The sequence below is a fragment of the Schistocerca serialis genome, chromosome 9, assembly GCF_023864345.2.
Source record: "Schistocerca serialis cubense isolate TAMUIC-IGC-003099 chromosome 9, iqSchSeri2.2, whole genome shotgun sequence".
Taxonomy (NCBI): Eukaryota; Metazoa; Arthropoda; class Insecta; order Orthoptera; family Acrididae; genus Schistocerca; species Schistocerca serialis.
This window is the reverse complement of record NC_064646.1, coordinates 382,299,186-382,320,406: the sequence shown is the minus strand read 5'-3', so window position 1 is coordinate 382,320,406 and position 21,221 is coordinate 382,299,186. Positions and strand designations below refer to the sequence as shown.

The 21,221-nt window shown below is 39.8% G+C and overlaps 1 protein-coding gene across 2 annotated transcripts in view; it reads left to right on the top strand.

The window, feature by feature from the left end:
- LOC126419312 (Fanconi anemia group D2 protein) overlaps window positions 1-21,221 on the top strand; it is a 206,839-nt gene that overhangs the window by 56,360 nt on the left and 129,258 nt on the right. For both annotated transcript variants that reach the window (XM_050086492.1, XM_050086493.1), the window contains exons 8-11: window positions 4,285-4,382; window positions 12,367-12,535; window positions 19,064-19,224; window positions 21,041-21,183. In XM_050086492.1, the coding sequence (XP_049942449.1) occupies window positions 4,285-4,382; window positions 12,367-12,535; window positions 19,064-19,224; window positions 21,041-21,183 (571 nt within the window). The remainder of the gene's footprint in view (window positions 1-4,284; window positions 4,383-12,366; window positions 12,536-19,063; window positions 19,225-21,040; window positions 21,184-21,221) is intronic.

The following is a 21,221-nucleotide window of genomic DNA, read 5'->3' as shown; positions in this document are numbered from 1 at the left end:
CAATTTTTCCATCATTTTCTGGTGTTGTTGGTGGACATGGAAAATCAAACATAACTATCTGAATGCTTGAAAACATGCACTTTCAATTGTGATTAGTTTGCAATTAGTTATGGAAAACATTTTCTAAAAGTAAACTGAATAGAAAGCAGTATGTGAATGATATTTTATATTGGAAAACCTTGTGTTGGTATGTAATTGTGTCCAAAGTTTCCTGTTGATCATGCTTTTTATCAATGAGGTATAAGAAGCCAGAGCTAGAACCTTATTCACAGTGTGATTTTTCTCGCTACTTTGCCAAAATTTATGTAGCATTGCTAGCACATGTTGGAAATTAAACCCACTTTTCCTGGGGTGGAAGGGGGGGGGGGAGGCTTAAAATATGTTGTTTTGAATTAAACTGGTTTTGAGGCTTTAACATAAAATGGTATTTGTAACATAATTGTGGAATATAGCCTATTTTTACAAAAATTGTCATCTTATCAACAAATATGTAGACTGTTGAAAAATAGTACTGCATTTTTGACCTTTTTACAAGATGTTTAACTTCGTAGTTATTTTATTTGGTTTTGGAAAGTGATACATAAATGAAAGATTACTTTTAAGAACTCTTTGTTGTTAGGTTACTGTGTGCTGAGTTTCACATTCGTCTTACCTTTTTTCTCTGAAGACAAACTTTGAAACTTTTTTGGGTGCTGATTTTCTTTTGTGGGATTTTGTCCAAAATTTTTGGACTGAAGATGGCTCGTAAAATTCTTTTCATTAATGTTTTTAAGAAAATGCATAAAGTTGTACAAGATGACCAAATTTCACTTTGTTCAACAAAACATTGCCTCAGATTTAGCAGCTCAGAGATGCCAGAAGTTCACACTCACTGTGTCGCACATGGAGTCAAACAAGTGACTGTATCTCAGCCAGTATTGCATCGACGAACATTAAACTGTACCAGTGTTCATCGGGGACATGTGTGAATGTCAATGAAATCCGAGATGGTTGATTAGGGAGACATAAGTGAGTTGACATGGAATGGCTGTAGGAGCAACTTACGATACAATGGCCATTCTCCAGAGCTTTTCCCCAGCATATAATAATGATGTTTAATGAGTCAGTTTACAGGCTAAGCAACATGTTATATGAGTCCATACTGTCCACTTACGGACAAGTAAATAAAATATTTTAATCATTTGTGACAAGGTATGGCTTTGTACTGGACTGGGACTTAAACTCAGATATCTGCCTTTTGTTGTCAGTGCTCTACCAATTAAGTATCACAGCCATGAGTTTCAAAATAACCAAAAGTGCCAACTTTCCAGAGGCTATATTCCTTCCAAACTTCGAAAAGAGCAAAAAACTCATACAAAATGCCTTTTTTTATACCTATATATGAAGAAGCTGCGTACACAATAGATACTGTGTTTGTTAACTATAGATGAAAATCATGTTAATGAGAATGATTCTAAAACTATATTTGAATCGCTTACTGTACCATTACATGCCTGTTGATAAAACATGAATTAAACATCGTGTCCTGGATACGATACTATAGTCAATGGCAAAGATGGCAAAGATGAGAATGCATTGGGAAAACCAAATTATTTTGTTGGTGAGACAATTGGTTTTCTTGAGACTTACAAGACATCATGATTGGTTATTTGGAAAACTATAAAACAGTGATTGGCTCTTATTACAAACTTTTGTTGGATTGTTTGAACAGTGAATTGAAGGACACATCAAATAGATTATTGCACAGAAAAATGCTGTGAAACCTGGTCACTCATCTGCTGTTAGGTTGTGAAAGGGTCTCAATTTGGGGCCTCAAAATGTTTTCCCTTCCATCCCTTCTTGGGGAGGAAGAAATGTTAGTCAAATGAAGAGTTCGCCTATGCTGTAAACAAATATGATGCAGATTAGCAAACGAAGTTGTTATCAAGCTTAATGAACATTGTAAGATATAAATGTTTGTTTTCACAAAAAAATTATTTCCTGTGTTTTTATCAAACTTACTAATGCACTGTTGTATGCACTATCAATGGTTGAAAGGTGCAATAAGATGCAGAAAAATTGTAGAGCTGCCAGTACCATTTGATTTGAGTCCACAAAATTTATGTCTACACGCATTATCAAGTAAGCTGTCAAGGTACACCTTACAAAAAAAGGTGTTTAATCTTCAACAATGCCACTACTACTGGTGTATGGAGCCCTAAAACCCTTCCCACATGGAGCAGGTTTTACCATGAGACTGTTGGCTGGCAGGGTGGGGGGACAGCTGGCTTGTCTGGTGAATCTGTCAGATAGTGTAAGGTTTGCAGAAAGTTGTCTGGCAGCAAAATGTCTGTTGTAGATATTTACTTTAATAACAGTGATTTTTCTCGTTATATATGCACAGCATTTCCCTGTATGCGTCAATTAATGCAATAATGCTCTCTTTACTCTACTGTAAGCCAGCCGCGATGACTGCAAGACACTGAGGTTGAGCGTCCCTGGTATAGCCCTGGCTGCGCTTGCAGCATGTGACTTCAGCACCAGCAGATGTCCTGGTTAGTCAGAGAAGATACCATTCAAATAATCTTGCAGGAAATAGCACTAGAGCTATCAACAGCAAAGCTGCAGGTGAATAGCCGAACAGCCAACAGCACATGCTTGGAAGCCATCAAGTAACACAAATCTTACTCCTCGTGATGACTTAACTGTAGGAATTCTTTTATGGAATGGAGTAAGCAAAGTGATATTTACTGCTCCGCCTCCAACACATACACAGAAAGAGTGAGCGAGAAGTCCTGGATAATGTATGAACGTAGATAAACCATTCTGACATTTTGTACCCTTTCTTTCTGCCATACATAGACCAGCGCCTTGTGCACTGTAAATATAAATGTAAATACTTACTTTATCAGAAGCTTCTTGCTACATTATTTATGAAAAGTATGTGACTCATTGAAGCACTAACCAGCATACGAGGAGCATGGAGTTGTATACAAACGGTGAGCTTGCAGACATGAACCTGACTTATTGAATAGCTGAGTGCCAATGATGAGCCGCTGGACATTTGTCAAGAACACTTCCCGGACAGACATCAACAGCACCACAGTTTGTTAGTGCCTATGCATCAAGATTTGTGTGAGTACGGGTCATGAAGAAGTGGCAGGGCTAGTGAGGGCAGATCACGATTGGCATGTTCATTCATTATGGAAGAAAGTGTGTTGGATGTCTTGAAGACAAATCCAAGCACCACAATACCTGCCGTTATCTTGAACTAAAAAAATATCTCGTAGCAATGTCAGTGTGTTTTGAACGCCTAATACCTTTCATCTCAAAAGGTGCAGTTACTGCACCTTGATGACCATTATGCATGTGTGTGTTTTGCACAGTGGTTTCTGCAACAAACTGGGCAAGATGTGCATGTCCTTCCTCATGTGCTGTTCACTGATGAGGCTACATTCAGTGGGGATGGTGTATTCAGTTTTCAGTTGCCACAGTGAAGATTTGCATGGATCAGTAAACCTCTACAGTGTGCGGAATCACATGGCAAAACATTGGTTTATGGTTTAAGTGTGGGCAGATTTGGTCGGTGACTGCATAGTTGCCACTCTGCGTAATTGCCATGAATTATCAGGCTTTTCTGGAACAGGTTCTTCCCCGCTTACGTGAAGATGTTCCAGCAAATGTGAGGGACAGGGTGTGGTTCCAGCATTATGCCTGTTTATTTTGGACTGGATGTTCGTAGGCATTTGAAAAGGTCATTCCCACATTAATGAATTCACTGGCCCCCAGTTTCACCATATTTATCAAGCCTTGATTTCTTTTGTGGGGAGCCATGAAATATTTCGGGTCTCACAACCTTGCGCAGTCTGAAATGGATCTCCTTGCAAGAATCATCTGCGCAACTGCTACAGTCAAAGAAACTCTTGAAGTGTTTGAGCGTGTCCGGCAGTCAACGCTTCGTTGATGTCTGGCATGTGTGGTGTCTGATGGTGCACACTTAGAGTGTCTGTTCTAACATAAGAGTTCTATTCATGCCGTACACCATGTGTACTCATTATGTTTAGTAAATGTTTGAAATAAATTTCTCCCGCATTTCTTTCCGACCTTCAACCTTTGCTACCACTTACCCCTGATACGTGGGACCATGGGTTGCTAAGCAAGTCTCTGTCCTTATGATGTGCCGTACCCCTCCTAGAAGCTCGTCTCCACATATCTGGGACATCCCGTGTGTGTGTGTGTGTGTGTGTGTGTGTGTGTGTGTGTGTGTGTGTTATTTATTTATTTATTTATTTATTTATTTTTCAGGTTTTGAGAAACTTCCATGACTCCCTACTGACCATTGCATCAACACTGCTCCAGACAGCTGATAGTGCTGCATCAAGTCATGCTTCTTATTGGTTCAGGTGATGGTTGCACAATACAGTTCATTATCTCAGTGTTTCTTTCTTTAGAAAAACCATTGTGAATATTAATGGATTTATTGTCTGGAGGTTAACTGTCTATATTTAAATGCATTTTTGAAAAAGTACATTTACTATGTGGCAGTAGATATAAAAAAACGATGTTTTGGAACACACTAAACAAAAAAAAAAAAAAAAAAAAAAAAAAAAAAACTGGAATAACATTGTCATGAGCAGAGCTTGTGTAGTGTGCGTTTGTGCCACTAGCTGTGTATAGTGCAACTCGTATCCAGTTCAGTGTCACCTGTGTTAACCTGACTTGGTCTGTTCATCTGCAGTGATTGTTTTTGGTAGTGTTTTTTTGTTTTTGTTTCATTTTTTATCATGGCAAGTTTAACCTGTGAAATTTTGTTTTCTACTTGGTAAAAATGCCGCTGAAATTGTTTTAACATTGAAAACAGCTTACCAAATAGGTGCTATGGAGTGCCTTACAATACAAGTCAGTGTTAATGGTTTCTCTGTGCTCAAGGAATTTGATAAGTATCAGACCTCAGATGTAGAAAAAGACAGTGAATATCACCTTGGCTGCAGAGGGCACTGTTTTGAATTTTTTAGGTGCAGGTGACAATGCATGGTTCCATCGTTTGCTGTCCCCTTTATTTCTGGCTCAAAGTGATGGCACCGGCTCTCGTCACCATTGGCAATCTGCTCCAGGAAAGCGGAGTCTTCATGAGTCTGGAACAGGTGCTGCAGTGCTAGCTGTGTACACAGTTCATTTTGAGGCTTGCTGAGCTGCTTTAGAACCCACTCTTCTGGTAACCCAACCTGTCATGCAGAATTGTCCCATCATTGTGATAGATGATCAGTTTATTCACCTTGTTGATGAGTTTAACTGTGATTATGATTACCATATTTGCCTGGCCTGGTCTTGGGTCATCACCGACACTCCCAGCCTTCACAAGAACAGGCACTCCACTTTATCACAGATTTATTGGACACAGAATCTCCCCTGTATAAGGCCACCATTTCAGTGATGGTCAGTTTAATCCCTTCCACAGTCAGAAATCTGATAACATGTTCTGCTCCTTAATTGTTGAATTTTGCAATCTGAACGCCATGATGTTCTCATATGTATTGGTATGTCAGATGGACAGAACACACAACTGCCCGCTGCTGTCCTGTGTCATATGCCCACGCGTGCGCACAAACGCACTGGACACTACATTCACATCCCTAGATGTCTCACTATGTTATCCCAAAGCGGCATATGCAAATTTCAACCAGTTTGGTTGTTATGACTTTTCTTGCCTTTCTATGTGAACTCTCTCTCTCTCTCTCTCTCTCTCTCTCTCTCTCTCTCTCTCTCTCTCTGTCTCTCTCTCTCTGTGTGTGTGTGTGTGTGTGTGTGTGTGTGTGTGTGTTTTTGTTTGTTTGAAGGAAACCATTTTTATGTATGTCTTATTGGAAACTTTCAGTTTCTTAACATTTCTTCATCAACACCTGGTTTATGTTGTTGTATCATGGACTCCTAAAGATCTGCACAGGGAGTATCCAAAGGTATATAATGTGCTTTGGCATATCACTAACCTGCAAATGACTGTTAATGCTCTACACTTTGAATTCCAACTGTTGCAGATTGTTATTTCTTCTGCTTCCTTATCTAAAATTTTGCCTCTCCTTTTTCATGTTTTGGAGTCAGTACTCCGTTCTCCCTCAAACTGTACGTCTTCCTTTTTGCTGTGTCGCAAGTCTTTTTTTTCCTCTTCCAGTGAACTGTGTGAGGTAGCAAGGCAGTTAGCATACAGAACTTACATTCTGGAGAAATAGCATTCAAATCCCTCCCCACTATCATGATTTAGGTTGTGCTCCCTTTTTGTGAATTTCTTGAGGCAGATGCTGTGATGGTTCCTTTTAAGGGAACATGGCCACCTTCCTTCCCCATTCTTGTCCATTGTAAGCTTGTGTTTAGTCTGTAATGAACACATTGTCTACAGTTTACTATGTAATATTTTCCTCCTTTGGCTTTCGTTCGTAGCTAGGTTGCCTCTCCTTTCAGTAAGTGACAGATTAGAAGAGATGATTTTGGCTATCCACTAAACACGGTATCTGGTTCACTAATAATTTTATCTACTATTTTTGTTTCTTTCAGCTCTAAAAGCACAAGGTATTGTAATTAGAAAATGACAACCCACATCTCTGCATACCAAGTAATGTAGCTTTAAGTTATATTTAAGAGGAGCCAATTATGATTGTAAGGCGCATACGTAGTGAATTGCCATTTGTGGAGGCTGTTATACAAATATGGTTTAAAAATGTGTGGCACATAATTACCTATTAATTGGGCATATAGACAGGAGAATGAAAAGTATTATAGTCAATTTAATAATGCCTTCAGTATTTTTATTTTGAGAAGTGTTGGCCCATGGGTGGAAGTAATTACTTTATTTAATGCTTGGAGATGTTCCTGTCAGAGGGTATACAGTGGCATACTGGATAATCAACTTGCAGATTGTGATTTGTGTTAGAATTCTCAGAAATATTTTTTCTTTAAACAAGACAGCATTCCTTACATCACTTTACATTTCCTGAAGCACTGTCCAAACAGCTTTCATCTGGACAGGGTTTGCATGATCATTTTATTTCTGAACAGATTCTCAATGCACATTTTGAGGGTTTGTTGGATAACGTGGAAGAGTTCCAAGGAGAGCATTAGACAATGATTAACTGAAATGGGGGAAAGGAATACAAAATAAAAACTAAATGGGTAGCTTTGAGAGATGAAACAGTGAAGGGCACAGAGGCTCACACAGGTAAAAAGATATCTCCTAATAGAAATCTGTGGATAATACAGGATGTATCGAATTTAACTGATGAAAGGAGAAATGTAAAAATGCCACAAATGAGGCAGGCAAAAGGGGATACGGACTACAAAAAATAAGGTTGACAGATAGTACAAGATGCTAAAGCAGGAATGGCACCATGCAGTGCTGTAGAAGCATACATAACTAGGTGAAAGATAGATGCTGCACTAGGAACATTAAAAATATGTTTGGAAAAAAGAGAAGCAGCTTTATGAATATCAAGAGCTTAGATTGCAAGCCAGTACTCAGCAAAGACGGGAAGGCTGAAAGATGGAAGGAAAACAAACTAGAGAACAATGTTGTTGAAAGAGAAGAGGTAGTAGGTAAAGAGGAGATGGGAGATATGATATTGCAAAAAGTAAGACAGTCCCTCAGAATTATTAAGGTCCTTGGATGAGTGTGCCCTGACAAAATTATTCCACCTGTTGTGCAAGAGACACGAGGCAGGTGAAATGTCATCAGATTTCAGGAAGAATATAATAATTCCATAGAACACAGGCGCCAACAAGAGTGAATGCTACTGAGCCAACAGTTTAAAAAGTAATGGTTATAAAATATTGACACAAATTATTTAATAAAAAAAAATAAAATAAAAAACTGGCAGAATTAACCTTGAGGAGGATCATTTCGGGTTCCATAGAAATGTAGGAATGTGCCTGGCAATACTGACCCTATGACAGCCTAGAAGATAAGTTGAAGACAGGTAAACTTATGTTAATAATTTTAGTAAATTTAGAGAAAGCTTTGGACATTGTTGAGTGGACGAAACTAATTGAAAGTTTGAAGATAGAAGGCGTAAAGTACAGGAAGTGAAAGGTTACATCGAGCTTGTACAGAAACCAGACAGCAATTATAAGATTTGAAGGATATAAAAGGGAAGCCATGGTTGAGAAACGAATGAGACATTGTTGTAACCTATCCCTAATGTTATTCAGTGTGTACATTGAGCAAACTGTGAAGAAGACAATGGAAAAATTTAGAAAGCGAATTAAAGTTTCAGGGATGTTTGTTGATGACATTGTAATTCTGTCAGAGACAGCCAAACACTTGCAAGAGCAATTGAATGGAATGCATTTTGTCTTGGAAAGAGATTATAATATGAATTGGCACAAAAGTAGAACAGGGGTAATGGAATGTTGCTAAATTAAATCAGGCAGCGCTGAAGGAACTAGGATTAGGAGATGTGATGCTAAAAGTGGTTGATGAGTTTTTCTGTTTGGGAAGCAAAATAACTGGTGGGGGTCTAAGTAGAGGGGATGTAAAATGCAGACTGGCAGTAGCAAAAAAACTGTTTCTGAAAAGGAGGAACTTTGTTACAGAAGTATAAATTTAAGTGTTGAGAGATGTTGGTTCATAGAGAGACACAGTGAAAAAATTGTTATACATTTTAGTTTTGAGCCGAAAGGCCATCTTCTGTCCTAGAAAACCCACACACATTCACATAAGCAAACTCACAAGATCACTGTGTCCAGCCGCTGTGGCCAGACTGTGTCGACATTGGACCTGATGGGAGCAGCAGTCCGGTTGTGGAGGTAAGGAGGAGGCATGGATTGGGGAGGGGGGATCAGGGTGTAGTGCTGCTTGTGAGGGTGTGCAGGGACGTGATGGGGACAGGGTAGGGTTGCTATGTGTAGTTGGGAGGTTTAGTGGGGAGGGGGAGCGGAATATATGTAGGAAAGAACAGGCTGAGTGAGTGCATTGGTGGAATAGAAGGGTATGTTGGGAGCAGGAAAGGGAATAGGTAAGTGGATGATGGGGTCTAATGAAGATTGAGGCCAGGGGGGGGGGGGGGGGGGGTTGGGAATGTTGGATGTATTACAGAGTGAGTTCCCACCTGCACATTTCAGAAAAGCTGGTGTTGGTACGGGAGGATCCAGACGCACAGGCACTGAAGTATTCATTGAAGTGAAGCACATTCACTTGGGCACTACGTTTAACTGCTGGGTGGTCCAGCTGACTCTTGGCCATAGTTTGTCAGCAGCTTTTCGTGCAGACAGGCAGCTTGTAGAAATCAGCACAGTGGTTGCAGCTTAGTTTGTGTATCACATGACTACTTTCACAGGTAGTGCTGCCTTTCATGTGATAGGAGATGCCTGTGACAGGTTATTGTGCCCCCACTGAGAGAATCTCTGCACTAGTGGACCAACACATTCATTCTACTGCCTGTAACCTACCCTCCTATATAAAAAAAAATACTGATTATTTCCTCCACTCATTCGTTGCAATTCCTGTTACTTCACCCTTCTCGTAACTGTTGACTCCACCTCCCTCTGCACTTTCATCCCCAGTGCTCTTGGCTATGCCGCTATTGAACACTCTCTTTCCCAGCACGTGAATGGCTCCAAACCTACAACCTTCTTCCTGGTCGCCATAACCAGCTGTATCCTCACCCACAGTTAATTATCCTTTGAGAGTATCACCTACAAAAAAATCCATGGTACACCGAGTACCATCACGGTGCCATCCTATGCCAACATATTCATGGGCCATCTACAGGTATAATTCCTAACTACTGAGAATCCCAAACCACTCACCTGGTGCATGTTCATTGATGACATCGTGATCTGGACTGAGGATGACCACACCCTGTCAACATTCCTTAAGAAGCTCAACATCTTTTCCCCCATTTGTTTCACCTGGTCCTCCTCAACTGAACAAGCCACCTTCATTAATGTTGACTTCCACCTCAAGGATGTCTACATCAGTACCTACGTCCATATCAGATATACCAGTACCTTGACTTTGACAGCTGGCACCCATTCCAAATCAAGTAGTTCCTTCCATACAGCCCAGTTGCCCATTGTCATCGTGTCTCCTCTGATAAGCAGCCTTTTTCCAAATATACTAAGGATCTCACAGAGGCCTTCACAGACCAAAATTACCTTTTCTGCTGTGTCCAGAAAGATATCTCTTACGCCTTGACCAAACGAGATCGCTCAGTGGTTAGCACAATGGACTTACACTCAGGAGGATGACAGTTCAAACCCATCTCCAGCCAGAAGGGGACAGCCAATTTCCTTCCCTAATCTGAGCTTGTGCTCTGTCTCTAATGACCTCGTTGTCGATGGGACATTAAACACTAATCTCCTCCTCCTCCTCTTACGCCTTGTCTCACCAGTCACCTACCATCTCCCACATAGCCACTGTCTGACTACAAAGGAGCATACCACTCATGACTCGGTACCACCCAGGATTGGAGCAACTGAATCACATTCTCCACCAGGAGGGTTTGGACTAACTCTCAACATGCTCCGAAACGAGAAATATCCTACCAGCTATTCTGCCGAACCTTCCTACAGTGGTATTCTGCCATCCACCAAACCTACATATTATCCTTGTCCATCTCTATTTCACCCCTGTTCCCAATACTTTGCCTCATGGCTCACATCTCCGTGATAGACCTACATGCAAGACCTGTCCCATTCATCCTCCCACAACAACCTACTCCTGTACTGTTACAGGCATCTCCTATCCTATCAAAGACAGGGTTACCTGTGAAAGCAGTCGTGTGATCTACAGACTAGGCTGCAACCTCTGTGCTGATTTCTACATGGGCATGCTGACTAACAAGTTTCCTGTCCGCATGAATGGCTGATGACAAACTATGCCCAAGAGCTAGCTGAACATGCTGCCCAACAAAATGTGTTTCGCTTCAATGACTACTTCACAGCCTGTGCCCTCTGCATCCTTCCTACTGACAAGGGCTTTTCTGAACTGTGCATGTGGGAACTCTCCCTGCAATATATTCTATGTTCCAATAACCCCTTGGCCTCAACTTTCAGCAGTCCCTGCCCTCTACTGAGCTATCCCTTTCCACACCTTTCTGCACCGAATTCAGCTCAATTTTACCGATACATGTGCTAATCCTTTTCCCCTTTTCTTCTCCTCTCTTTCCGCACCCTCTCTCCCCCAATAACTCCTGATTGCACCAGGCAGCCCTACTCTATCCCCAAGACGTCCCTCCATGCCCCCACAAGTAGCACTACACCTCCCCCCTCCCTGTTATCTCCTCCTCTCCCTGCTTCATGCCCCTCCTTATCCTCACCACTGGTTGCTGCTCCCATCAGCTGCACTCACGACTTAGTCTGGCCACAGTGGCTAGAGACAGTGGCTATATGTGAGTGAATTGTACTTTTCTACATCAGACGAATGCTAAAATGTATAGCAGTATGTTAGTTGTGACTGTTGGCTACTCCATGTCTCCGCTGTATGGTGAGTAGCAACCTATCCCTTTCATAATATTGTTGTTATTCCATCCTGGATTTCCCATTGTTCAATTGTCAAGAAAGCCTTTTTTGAAAGTATTTGCCTGAAGTGTTTTGTATTTGTAGGTAAGTGAAATGTGGATGATAAGCAGTTCAGATAATAAGAGAATAGAAGCTTTTTAATGAGGAGCTATAAAAGAATACTGAAAATTAAATTGATTGATGAATAACAAATGTGGAGGTATTGAATTGAATTATGGAAGAAAGAAATTTGAATAACAAATGTGGAGATACTGAATTGAATTTCGAAAGAAAGAAATTTATGCAACAATTTTACTAAAAGAAGGAACTGGTTGATAGGACTCATTCTGAGGCATCAAGGAGTTGTCAATTTAGTAATGAATGGAGACCGAGGGATGAATACAGTAAGCAACTTCAAAGGGATGTAGGTTTCGGTAGCTATGCAGAGATGAACAGACTTGAGCAGGATAGACTAGCATGGAGAGGTGCGTGAAACCAGTCTCTGAAATAATGACCGCCACCACCACCACCACAACAGTAACAACAACTTAAAGGTAGTTTATTGCAGAACAGCCTACACTGCAGATGGATAAAATATTCTTAAGAAAACACATTTAGAAAATGTCAGTGTACAGTTTTCAATGAAGATGCTGCAATGCCATATAGACATGTACATATCACTCATACAGAGATTTTGAAGGAACTGTTAGATTAACTACTGTACTTGAGAGAGAGAGAGAGAGAGAGAGAGAGAGAGAGAAAGAAAGCAGATACTCTGTACTAGAATCTTACATTATTAAATAATTGTAACTGTATTTCCTTTGTACTAATTATATAATGACTTGAATGTTTGTGTTTAACATAGTGAAACCTGTAATTGCATTGCCTTCTGCCCGACAGGCTTCTCTTGCTTCATTTCGGTGGACACTTTGCTCAGGAAACTGTACTAAAGTTAATGATACTCACTTGTGCAGACAACAGAACAAGTTCTCGCCTGGGTCTTGATGTGCTGTCATCATTAGTTCGTGACTGTGCTGAATGTCTTCTGCCAAACCGATTGCTGTTGTTGGTATGTATCCATCATTTTTCCCTTTTTTCTAAATTTCCTTTGTTTCTTTGATAGAAAATTATATTTATAAAAGAATATTTAAATATTTATATTTATAGAAGAATTTACATACATGCTCCGCAAGCCACTTCATGGTGTGTGGTGGAGGGTACATTTTACCACTACTAGTCACTTCCCTTTGTGTTCCACGTGCAAACAGAGCGAAAATGACAGTCTGCATGCCTCTGTAGGAGACTTAATTTCTGTTATCTTATGTTCATGGTCCTTAAGCAAAATATACATTGGCGGCCATAGGATCGTTCTGCAGTCAGCTTCAAATGGCAGTTATCTAAATTTCCTTAAAAATGAAATGACTGACATCAAGTAACCAAGGCAGCCTAATTGTACAGGGTTATTACAAATGATTGAAGCGATTTCACAGCTCTACAATAACTTTATTATTTGAGATATTTTCACAATGCTTTGCACACACATACAAAAACTCAAAAAGTTTTTTTAGGCATTCACAAATGTTCGATATGTGCCCCTTTAGTGATTCGGCAGACATCAAGCCGATAATCAAGTTCCTCCCACACTCAGCGCAGCATGTCCCCATCAATGAGTTCGAAAGCATCGTTGATGCGAGCTCGCAGTTCTGGCACGTTTCTTGGTAGAGGAGGTTTAAACACTGAATCTTTCACATAACTCCACAGAAAGAAATCGCATGGGGTTAAGTCGGGAGAGCATGGAGGTCATGACATGAATTGCTGATCATGATCTCCACCACTATCGATCTATCGGTTTTCCAATCTCCCGTTTAAGAAATGCCGAACATCATGATGGAAGTGCGGTGGAGCACCATCCTGTTGAAAGATGAAGTCGGCACTGTCGGTCTCCAGTTGTGGCATGAGCCAATTCTCCAGCATGTCCAGATACACGTGTCCTGTAACGTTTTTTTCACAGAAGAAAAAGGGGCCGTAAACTTTAAACCATGAGATTGCACAAAACACGTTAACTTTTGGTGAATTGCGAATTTGCTGCACGAATGCGTGAGGATTCTCTACCGCCCAGATTCGCACATTGTGTCTGTTCACTTCACCATTAAGAAAAAATCTTGCTTCATCACTGAAAGCAAGTTTCGCACTGAACGCATCCCCTTCCATGAGATGTTGCAACCGCGCCGAAAATTCAAAGCGTTTGACTTTGTCATCGGGTGTCAGGGCTTGTAGCAATTGTAAACGGTAAGGCTTCTGCTTTAGCCTTTTCCGTAAGATTTTCCAAACCGTCGGCTGTGGTGCGTTTAGTTCCCTGCTTGCTTTATTCTTCGACTTCCGCGGGCTACGCGTGAAACTTGCCCGCACGCGTTCAACCGTTTCTCCGCTCACTGCAGGCTGACCCGTTGATTTCCCCTTACAGAGGCATCCAGAAGCTTTAAACTGCGCATACCATCGCTGAATGGAGTTAGCAGTTGGTGGATCTTTGTTGAACTTCGTCCTGAAGTGTCGTTGCACTGTTATGACTGACTGATGTGAGTGCATTTCAAGCACGGCATACGCTTTCTCGGCTCCTGTCGCCATTTTGTCTCACTGCGCTCTCGAGCGCTCTGGCGACAGAAACCTGAAGTGCGGCTTCAGCCGAACAAAACTTTATGAGTTTTTCTACGTATCTGTAGTGTGTCGTGACCATATGTCAATGAATGGAGCTACAGTGAATTTATGAAATCGCTTCAATCATTTGTAATAGCCCAGTACTTCCATTAATTGGCAGCCTAATTGTACTTCCATTAATTGTTCTACACAATAGTTCTGCTGATTCATGTTGTGAGTTAACAACAGTTAAAATCAATGTAACAAATAAACAATGCTGATTCTGATGTAATGAAGCATATTTACTCTAAATATGTAAAATGGTCATCAGCATGAAGGTTCATTTCAACTTCCAGTGCTGTACAAAGCATGATACTGTGGGAAATACTGAAGTAAATGGCTCAGTGATTACCTCACTGATTCTTATTTGAAAGGATTGACATGCAGATACACTTCTCTGATCATCTAAATTGAGGTATCTCATGGTTTCCCTAAACCATTAAGGAAAATACCAGAATGCTTCCTTTCAAAAGCATACAGCTGATTTTCTACCCTACCTCTTCCAGTCATAGCTTGTGATATACCTAATGGCTTCATCCTTAGTGGAACATTATGATTCCTTCTTCTTCTTCTTCTTCTTCTTCTTCATTTTGTAGGTGGTGTATTCTTTCCTTCCTCTGACCTATGAACAAGTTTAACCAGCTAGTTGTAGATGTAGATGGATGCACAGCTTGATACAGAATACAGACAGACATTTCATATACACAAAGCATGGCCGGTGGTGGACATCTCAATAACTCAAGAATTAATTATAGTTGAAATAGGATTAAATATTATATTGTGAATTTCTGGGTTGAATACAAATACAGAGAAACCTCTATTTTACATTTTCATGTGCTCCAGACTTAAAAAACTCAAAACTGAGGAAAATGCAGAATCAAGGAAAGCATTAAAACCCCCTAAACATGAGCAAAAACGTGTAATTGGCTTATATGATTAAAAATCATAATCCTCTACAATATGTTTTGTAAAATCTGTACAAGTGAAGGAAATTAAATGTACAATACAATGTTTGTACAATAATTCGTGGTAATGAATTTCAATAGTTCTTAAAAAATCACAGATGTGTAACAGCCGGTAAAAACTCGCCAAAAAAACCGAAATTGGTATCAAGGTACAAGGTAATAGAGCAATTTTCTGAAATACTGTGAACTACAAAAACACATTGTACATTAAAACAAGCATTTGTAAGAGATCTTTCCCTTATGCTCACCCAGAATAAAAGCAAAATTGATTAACATGGTGAATTAAACCAAAAACTGCAAAGTACAGTGAAAGGGTTGGAATCTAAGATGTGGGGATGTTTGTTCTGTAGTTAATGCCTGTGCAGCATACTCTGATGACATGAGTGCAGTGACTTCTAGTCTATTGCTTGCAAAATTTTCCTTGTTCGTTGTGCTGAAGGATCAAGTACATTTCACACTACTTTTTGCAGGAATTGACGTAATTGTGACTTAATGGCACTGTGAAGATGACCAGGAATGAGTCCATCTACTTATCAATTGCTATAGCACCAAGTTCATATGTTTATGGATGTGTTAGTGACAGTAGAATCTCAGTGTATTGAGAAACACTTTACAAGAATGTGTTCGTGATTGTGCAACTTGCAAAATACTTCCGAGAAGGAAGAAATGAACATAATTGCTCAGTGTTCCACTTGGAGCAGTTAAAACTGTCGTCTTAGATTCCTGCCTAGCCACACTCTTGGAAATAGTCACGTATTCAGAAACAAACAGTGAAGTATTTGTGACAAAGGAAGAATATGAATTTGATTGCTACTTGTTATTCTCTAAGCAATATAAGCTGTCCTCTGAGATTCCTGCCTAACCACACACTCGGAAATCACCATGTATTCGGAAATGAACAGCCAGATATTTATTTCGTCCTTTGTTCTCTAACCAGACAGAATTGTTAAATAAGATCGAGTATTGCAGAACATACTAGTATTATATTCATAAAAAGTCCCAGGATCTGTTGAAAATTCAGAGATGGAAATTTTTTTTAGCATGTAGCTTGATTCGAACATAACACCTCCAACTCTGTAAATCATGATGTTACTCACTATGCTACAGATTAAGCATTTTAATGATAAGGGTGATGTTTTTGTTAGATATTCTCAATGCGCCTCTGCTTTGAAATGGCATACTGCGGCATGCACACTACAGAAGAAATGAATAATTGAAATGCAAACTGCCCACACTGGGGTTGTTCACACATGCTCCAAAAATCAATATTTGAAAGCCCACTAGTAACATCACGACTGCAAAAATGGTGTGAAGTCTACTCGACTCTACTGTGAGTGGTGGAAGTGGAGCATTCTGCTGTATTTCCAACGCACACCATTTGCTCTTCAAACTCACCACATGCTGTAGTGTAAACACACCAGTTTTTGTGAAAGCATGTATATACACGTACGTTTTCCTTCATATGTGGTACTTCTTTATACCATTGAATATGAAATAGGGATAAGCTTGCTGTGTCCTCAGCATTTCTCTGTCCCAGCAATCTGTTACATTTATAACAATGTGTCAGCCATCATAATGCATTTAAACGTCATTGAAGACTGCCATAAAGACGAACACTATTTTTGCAGTCGTGATGTTACGCACAACTGCCCACTGAACATGTCCTATTAACTAAGGTGCCACACATAACAAATGGAGTAGCCTATGTTGGCTGCAGTCAGTAGAGGCACAATATGTAACAGATTCTATCAACAGGCTCCGAGGAGATCTACTGTAAGTAAAATTAATGCATGGTAGTGAAGGGCATACAAGGCATAACTATATAAATTTAACCTAAACAGAAGTTGTGATCACTCAATTTACTATACACCAATCACGTCAGTCATACTTCGGAACAAGCCACCAAGTAAGCTTGCTGTTTATTGTTTTATATGCTAGAAGCCACTCCATTAGTGTGACGTCACCATGCTATACAGCTATTGACTGCAGGTGGTAAAAAACATCTGAGATGCTATAAACATCAGAGATGAATTTTTGCTGTTTTTGAGGTGAACATATAATGAAAGAACCCTCAAAACTGCTTTAAAGTATAATTTTTTACTGTAGTGTGTTGGGAAATGGCTCAATTACCTCATACATCATTAGTCTTTTCCTAATAGGTCTATTATATGATGTAAAATTTTGAAATTTCTTTCTTGTTTTGTTTACGGATTTGCAATTTGGTTGTATCAGTTGATGTTCTGAGTGTTTGTAAAATTGCAACCTAGAAGAATGAAATTTTTGCACTGACTTTGATTTATAGCTTCTGTGCTTGTTCATACTTTATAAATCAGTACTTCAGGAATTTTGGATGTCTCATAGGCCAAGGTAAGTAATCTTGTTACGTCATGAGCTTAACAAAGTGGCGAGCTCATTTTATGTGTGTTAGTGCGGTGTGATGGCTGTGCTGGCTGTTGGGTGACATAACAAGTCACCAGCCAATAAGAGCTCACTAGCCGGAAATGGCTGATGTTTCCTTGATTCTGACCAAGCATATTCTTCGAGACTCGGTGTTTGAATTTAAAAGGCTGATGATCGATATTGTTGTTGAATACTGTACATTGTAAAGGTCCAGAACACTTTGTGTTGACTATCTTGTTTCTCCATTGCTGCCACAACCTGACAGTAGTTGTATCATAATTGCGTGATGAAGCTAAACGTTGCAAGTTGTGTTGGCAGTGCCAATTGTTGATTGCGTGGATTATGTCAGCATTTCTACTCTCACGTCTCCTCTCTCTGCAAAGGTAAAATATCCCTTTAACTCCGCCACCACCCGCAGTGCAAACCGTCTGCCACTTATAATTCGTTTAGCCACATCAGATGTCAGTAGCAAGAAAATGGATGAAGTTAAGTGGGATGTCGAGTATGAATGTGGTATCGAGGTAAATCTCACTAGGAAGAAACGTAAAATTCGGGAATTTTTAGCTTGATCTTGTGGGTTTTTCACAGGGGCTACAAATCTGTGGCATAGACTCACGAAAAATGTAAAATCCGGAGACTGTAAAATCGAAGTTCCATGGTAACAGTATGAAGAAAGGCAACACCTCACAGATCTGAGGAAGTATTGAGCATTAGACAAGGCAAATAAAGAGTTCCAGGGGAGCTGACAAATGACATTCCTGCTTTCACCCTGTTTGTAATAACATTGCAATATAATGTGATGTGTTGTTTTGTGGGGCACTTCTTGGACGTAATCTGAAGACCCATGTGGGATAAAGGTGGATTGGTACAATTGATAAGTGAAATAGTGCTTCTTTGTGAAAGGTAGAAAGGCTTCTGGGGAAAATATTTATTATTTCAGGGCTTAAAGAAAGGTAAATGAAATCCTGTCAAAGGGTTTTGGTCAGTTTTTTCCCAGTTCAGGATTGTGGTGTAAAACAAGACTTTCTGGCTGGTTTTCAGGTGTATTTTATAAGCTTCATAGTAGGAGATAGGAAGAGAGGTCTGATTGTGGACTACATTCAGAATGTAGTGCCTGCTCGTTAAGACCCTCACAATGGTTTCAATGTGCTGGAAGGTTTTTTCATCAGTATAGATATGCTACTCACTCTTGATAGGACTGTAGAGAAGAGACTTTTGAGGTGCATAAGGAAGTGCCTGCTGTACAAGTGGCGTTTCAAATGATCTACTTAGTATCATATAGTTCACTTCTCTGTGAATCAAGTTGTTTCATTTTGGTAGTGTTCTAAGAGACATACAACAGTCAAAATACTGATTGTCACTGCTGCAGAAAGTTTGTTGCCAGTATTCTTATATATATATTTTTAGTGATAAGGAAAAAACGTTTTTGTATCACAATTTTCATCTCCCATAGGTCTTCATTGTGAAACTGTTGCTACTATATTTTTAAGCAAAAAGAAGGTAAAATGTCACTGTTGTAATTAACTTTTTTCCCACAGAATCTTCTCCACAAATTGACGAAATTTGACTTGGGACAGGTTGAACAAGTTATGGATGTTTTATGTCAGCTTGCCTATAACCCACAGCAAGATGGCAATGATCTCTTTCAAGATGAGATTCATATGGTCATTTGTAAGAAGGTGTCCAGCTCCACAATATTGTAAGCAGTTATGTTTATTTGCATGGTTGCATGTCATCTTTTCAGAAATGTAACATGTCTTTCTTTTGGCAGTACTTAGGCTGTCTGATCAAAATTATCCAGATGCCTGTTAGTGGACGTGAATATGTTCTCCTCAGACCCTTCTTCTTTATGAGAACTTGAACTATGCTGGGGACACTTTTAGCTAGGTATGTGAATGTTCATGAAGGAATGGCAACCTGTTCTTCCTATAGACATTTAACCAGGGAAGGTAGTAATGTTGGTCATTGCGGTCTGGAGCTATGTAAGTGTTCTAACTCATTCCAAAAGTCTTCCACTGGGTTCAACTTCAGACTCTGGGCAGGTCAGTCTATTTCAGGAATGTTGTACACAAATCATTGCCTCACAGGTGCTGTTTTATGACTGGGTCCATTGTCAAGCTGGTAAAACCACTCGTCATCTCTGAACTGTTCCTCTACTGAATGCAGTACACACTGCTGCAAAATGTGTTCATATCCTTTTGCATTTAGCATTTTCATAAGCACAATCAGAGGGTCACACTCTAACCACAAAAAGACTTTGTTACCATAACACCCCCTCCTTCATGCTTCACAGTTGGCACTACAGGTATTGTTCTCCAGGCATAAGCCGAAATCATATCCTTCATCATATTGTGACAGTGTATAGCATAAATCATAACTCAAACTTACTTATTTCCATTCATCCAATGTCTAGTGGCATTGGTCTTTACACCATCTCAATCGTCCGTTACCACTGACTACATAAATGTGTGGCTTGTGAGGAGCTTCTTGACCATTCTACGCCATGCTTTTTAACCCCGCACACACAGCTGCTGTGCAAGCTGGATCAGAGGTAGCACTTAGGAACTTAAAGAGTGATTGCTAATTTAATGTGATTTTTTACAACCATTCTCCACAATTCTTGAGTGTCCATGTCCGTCAGTATATGAAGCCTGTGGGCCCTATTTTAGCTTTGATTGTTTCTTCGAATTTCTGCTTCACTATCCGCATCACTAACAGTTGACTTTGGCAGCTTAAGGAGGTTCGTATGTCCCAGATGGACTTGTTACTCGGGTGACATCCAGTAACTAGCCCACATTCAAACGTTGCTCTCCTGACTGACACACCTGACACACCTGTCATGACTGCTGACTGACACATATGTCATGACTGCTTCTCTACTGACAACAAGACACCCCCCCACTTCCATTTATACTGGTAGGTCTGCGACTCATGATGTCTAGTGACCAATTCCACATTACAAAGGGGTGTTTGAATACTTTTGATCAGATTGCGTATGTCTGTAAAAATATGAACTATCTTGAACAATTACTTTTGTATCATGTGTAGTCAGTTGTAATTTAGTGATTAATTACATTTTAAAACTAAGTTATGGAATTTCCACCATTATCTGATGTAGCTGACCATCATTTGCTGCAAGTAGGTGACTCATTAGCAAAATAATTTAGTACCTTTTGCATTTCCAACAGTGGTTATTGTAAGTTATATGTAGTGACACGGCATACTCACTCAACAGATACAAATTATTATTTTCCACTGCCTGCTTGTAATCTGTTAATTATGTTTTTTTAGTATGTCATTAGTCTGCTTCAGCGAAGTTTGGTGAATTTGAATGTAATTTTCAGTCTAATGCACTCATTATGAGTTCCATTACAATTTTTATTGAACTATTTAAAATGGTGCACGTTACTTTTACCCATGTAGTGTTCCTGTAATGTTATCGTTGAGTGATGTGTATTGTATTCTTATTTGTTGACTGTAGCTGGTATGTTGATTCATGTTTTTTATGTTAAAAGGGATAAGAAGAAAGGTGTTATTGGTGCTGTGATGGCAGCGAAGGCTATTGCAAGTCGAACTACTAATATTAGCCAGAACTCTTCATCCCTTTCATCAGATGATTTAAGCCAAGGGACAATGAGAAACGCCATTGAATTGATGGGTAATATTTAATTTTTAATGTATCTTCAGTAGATAAAC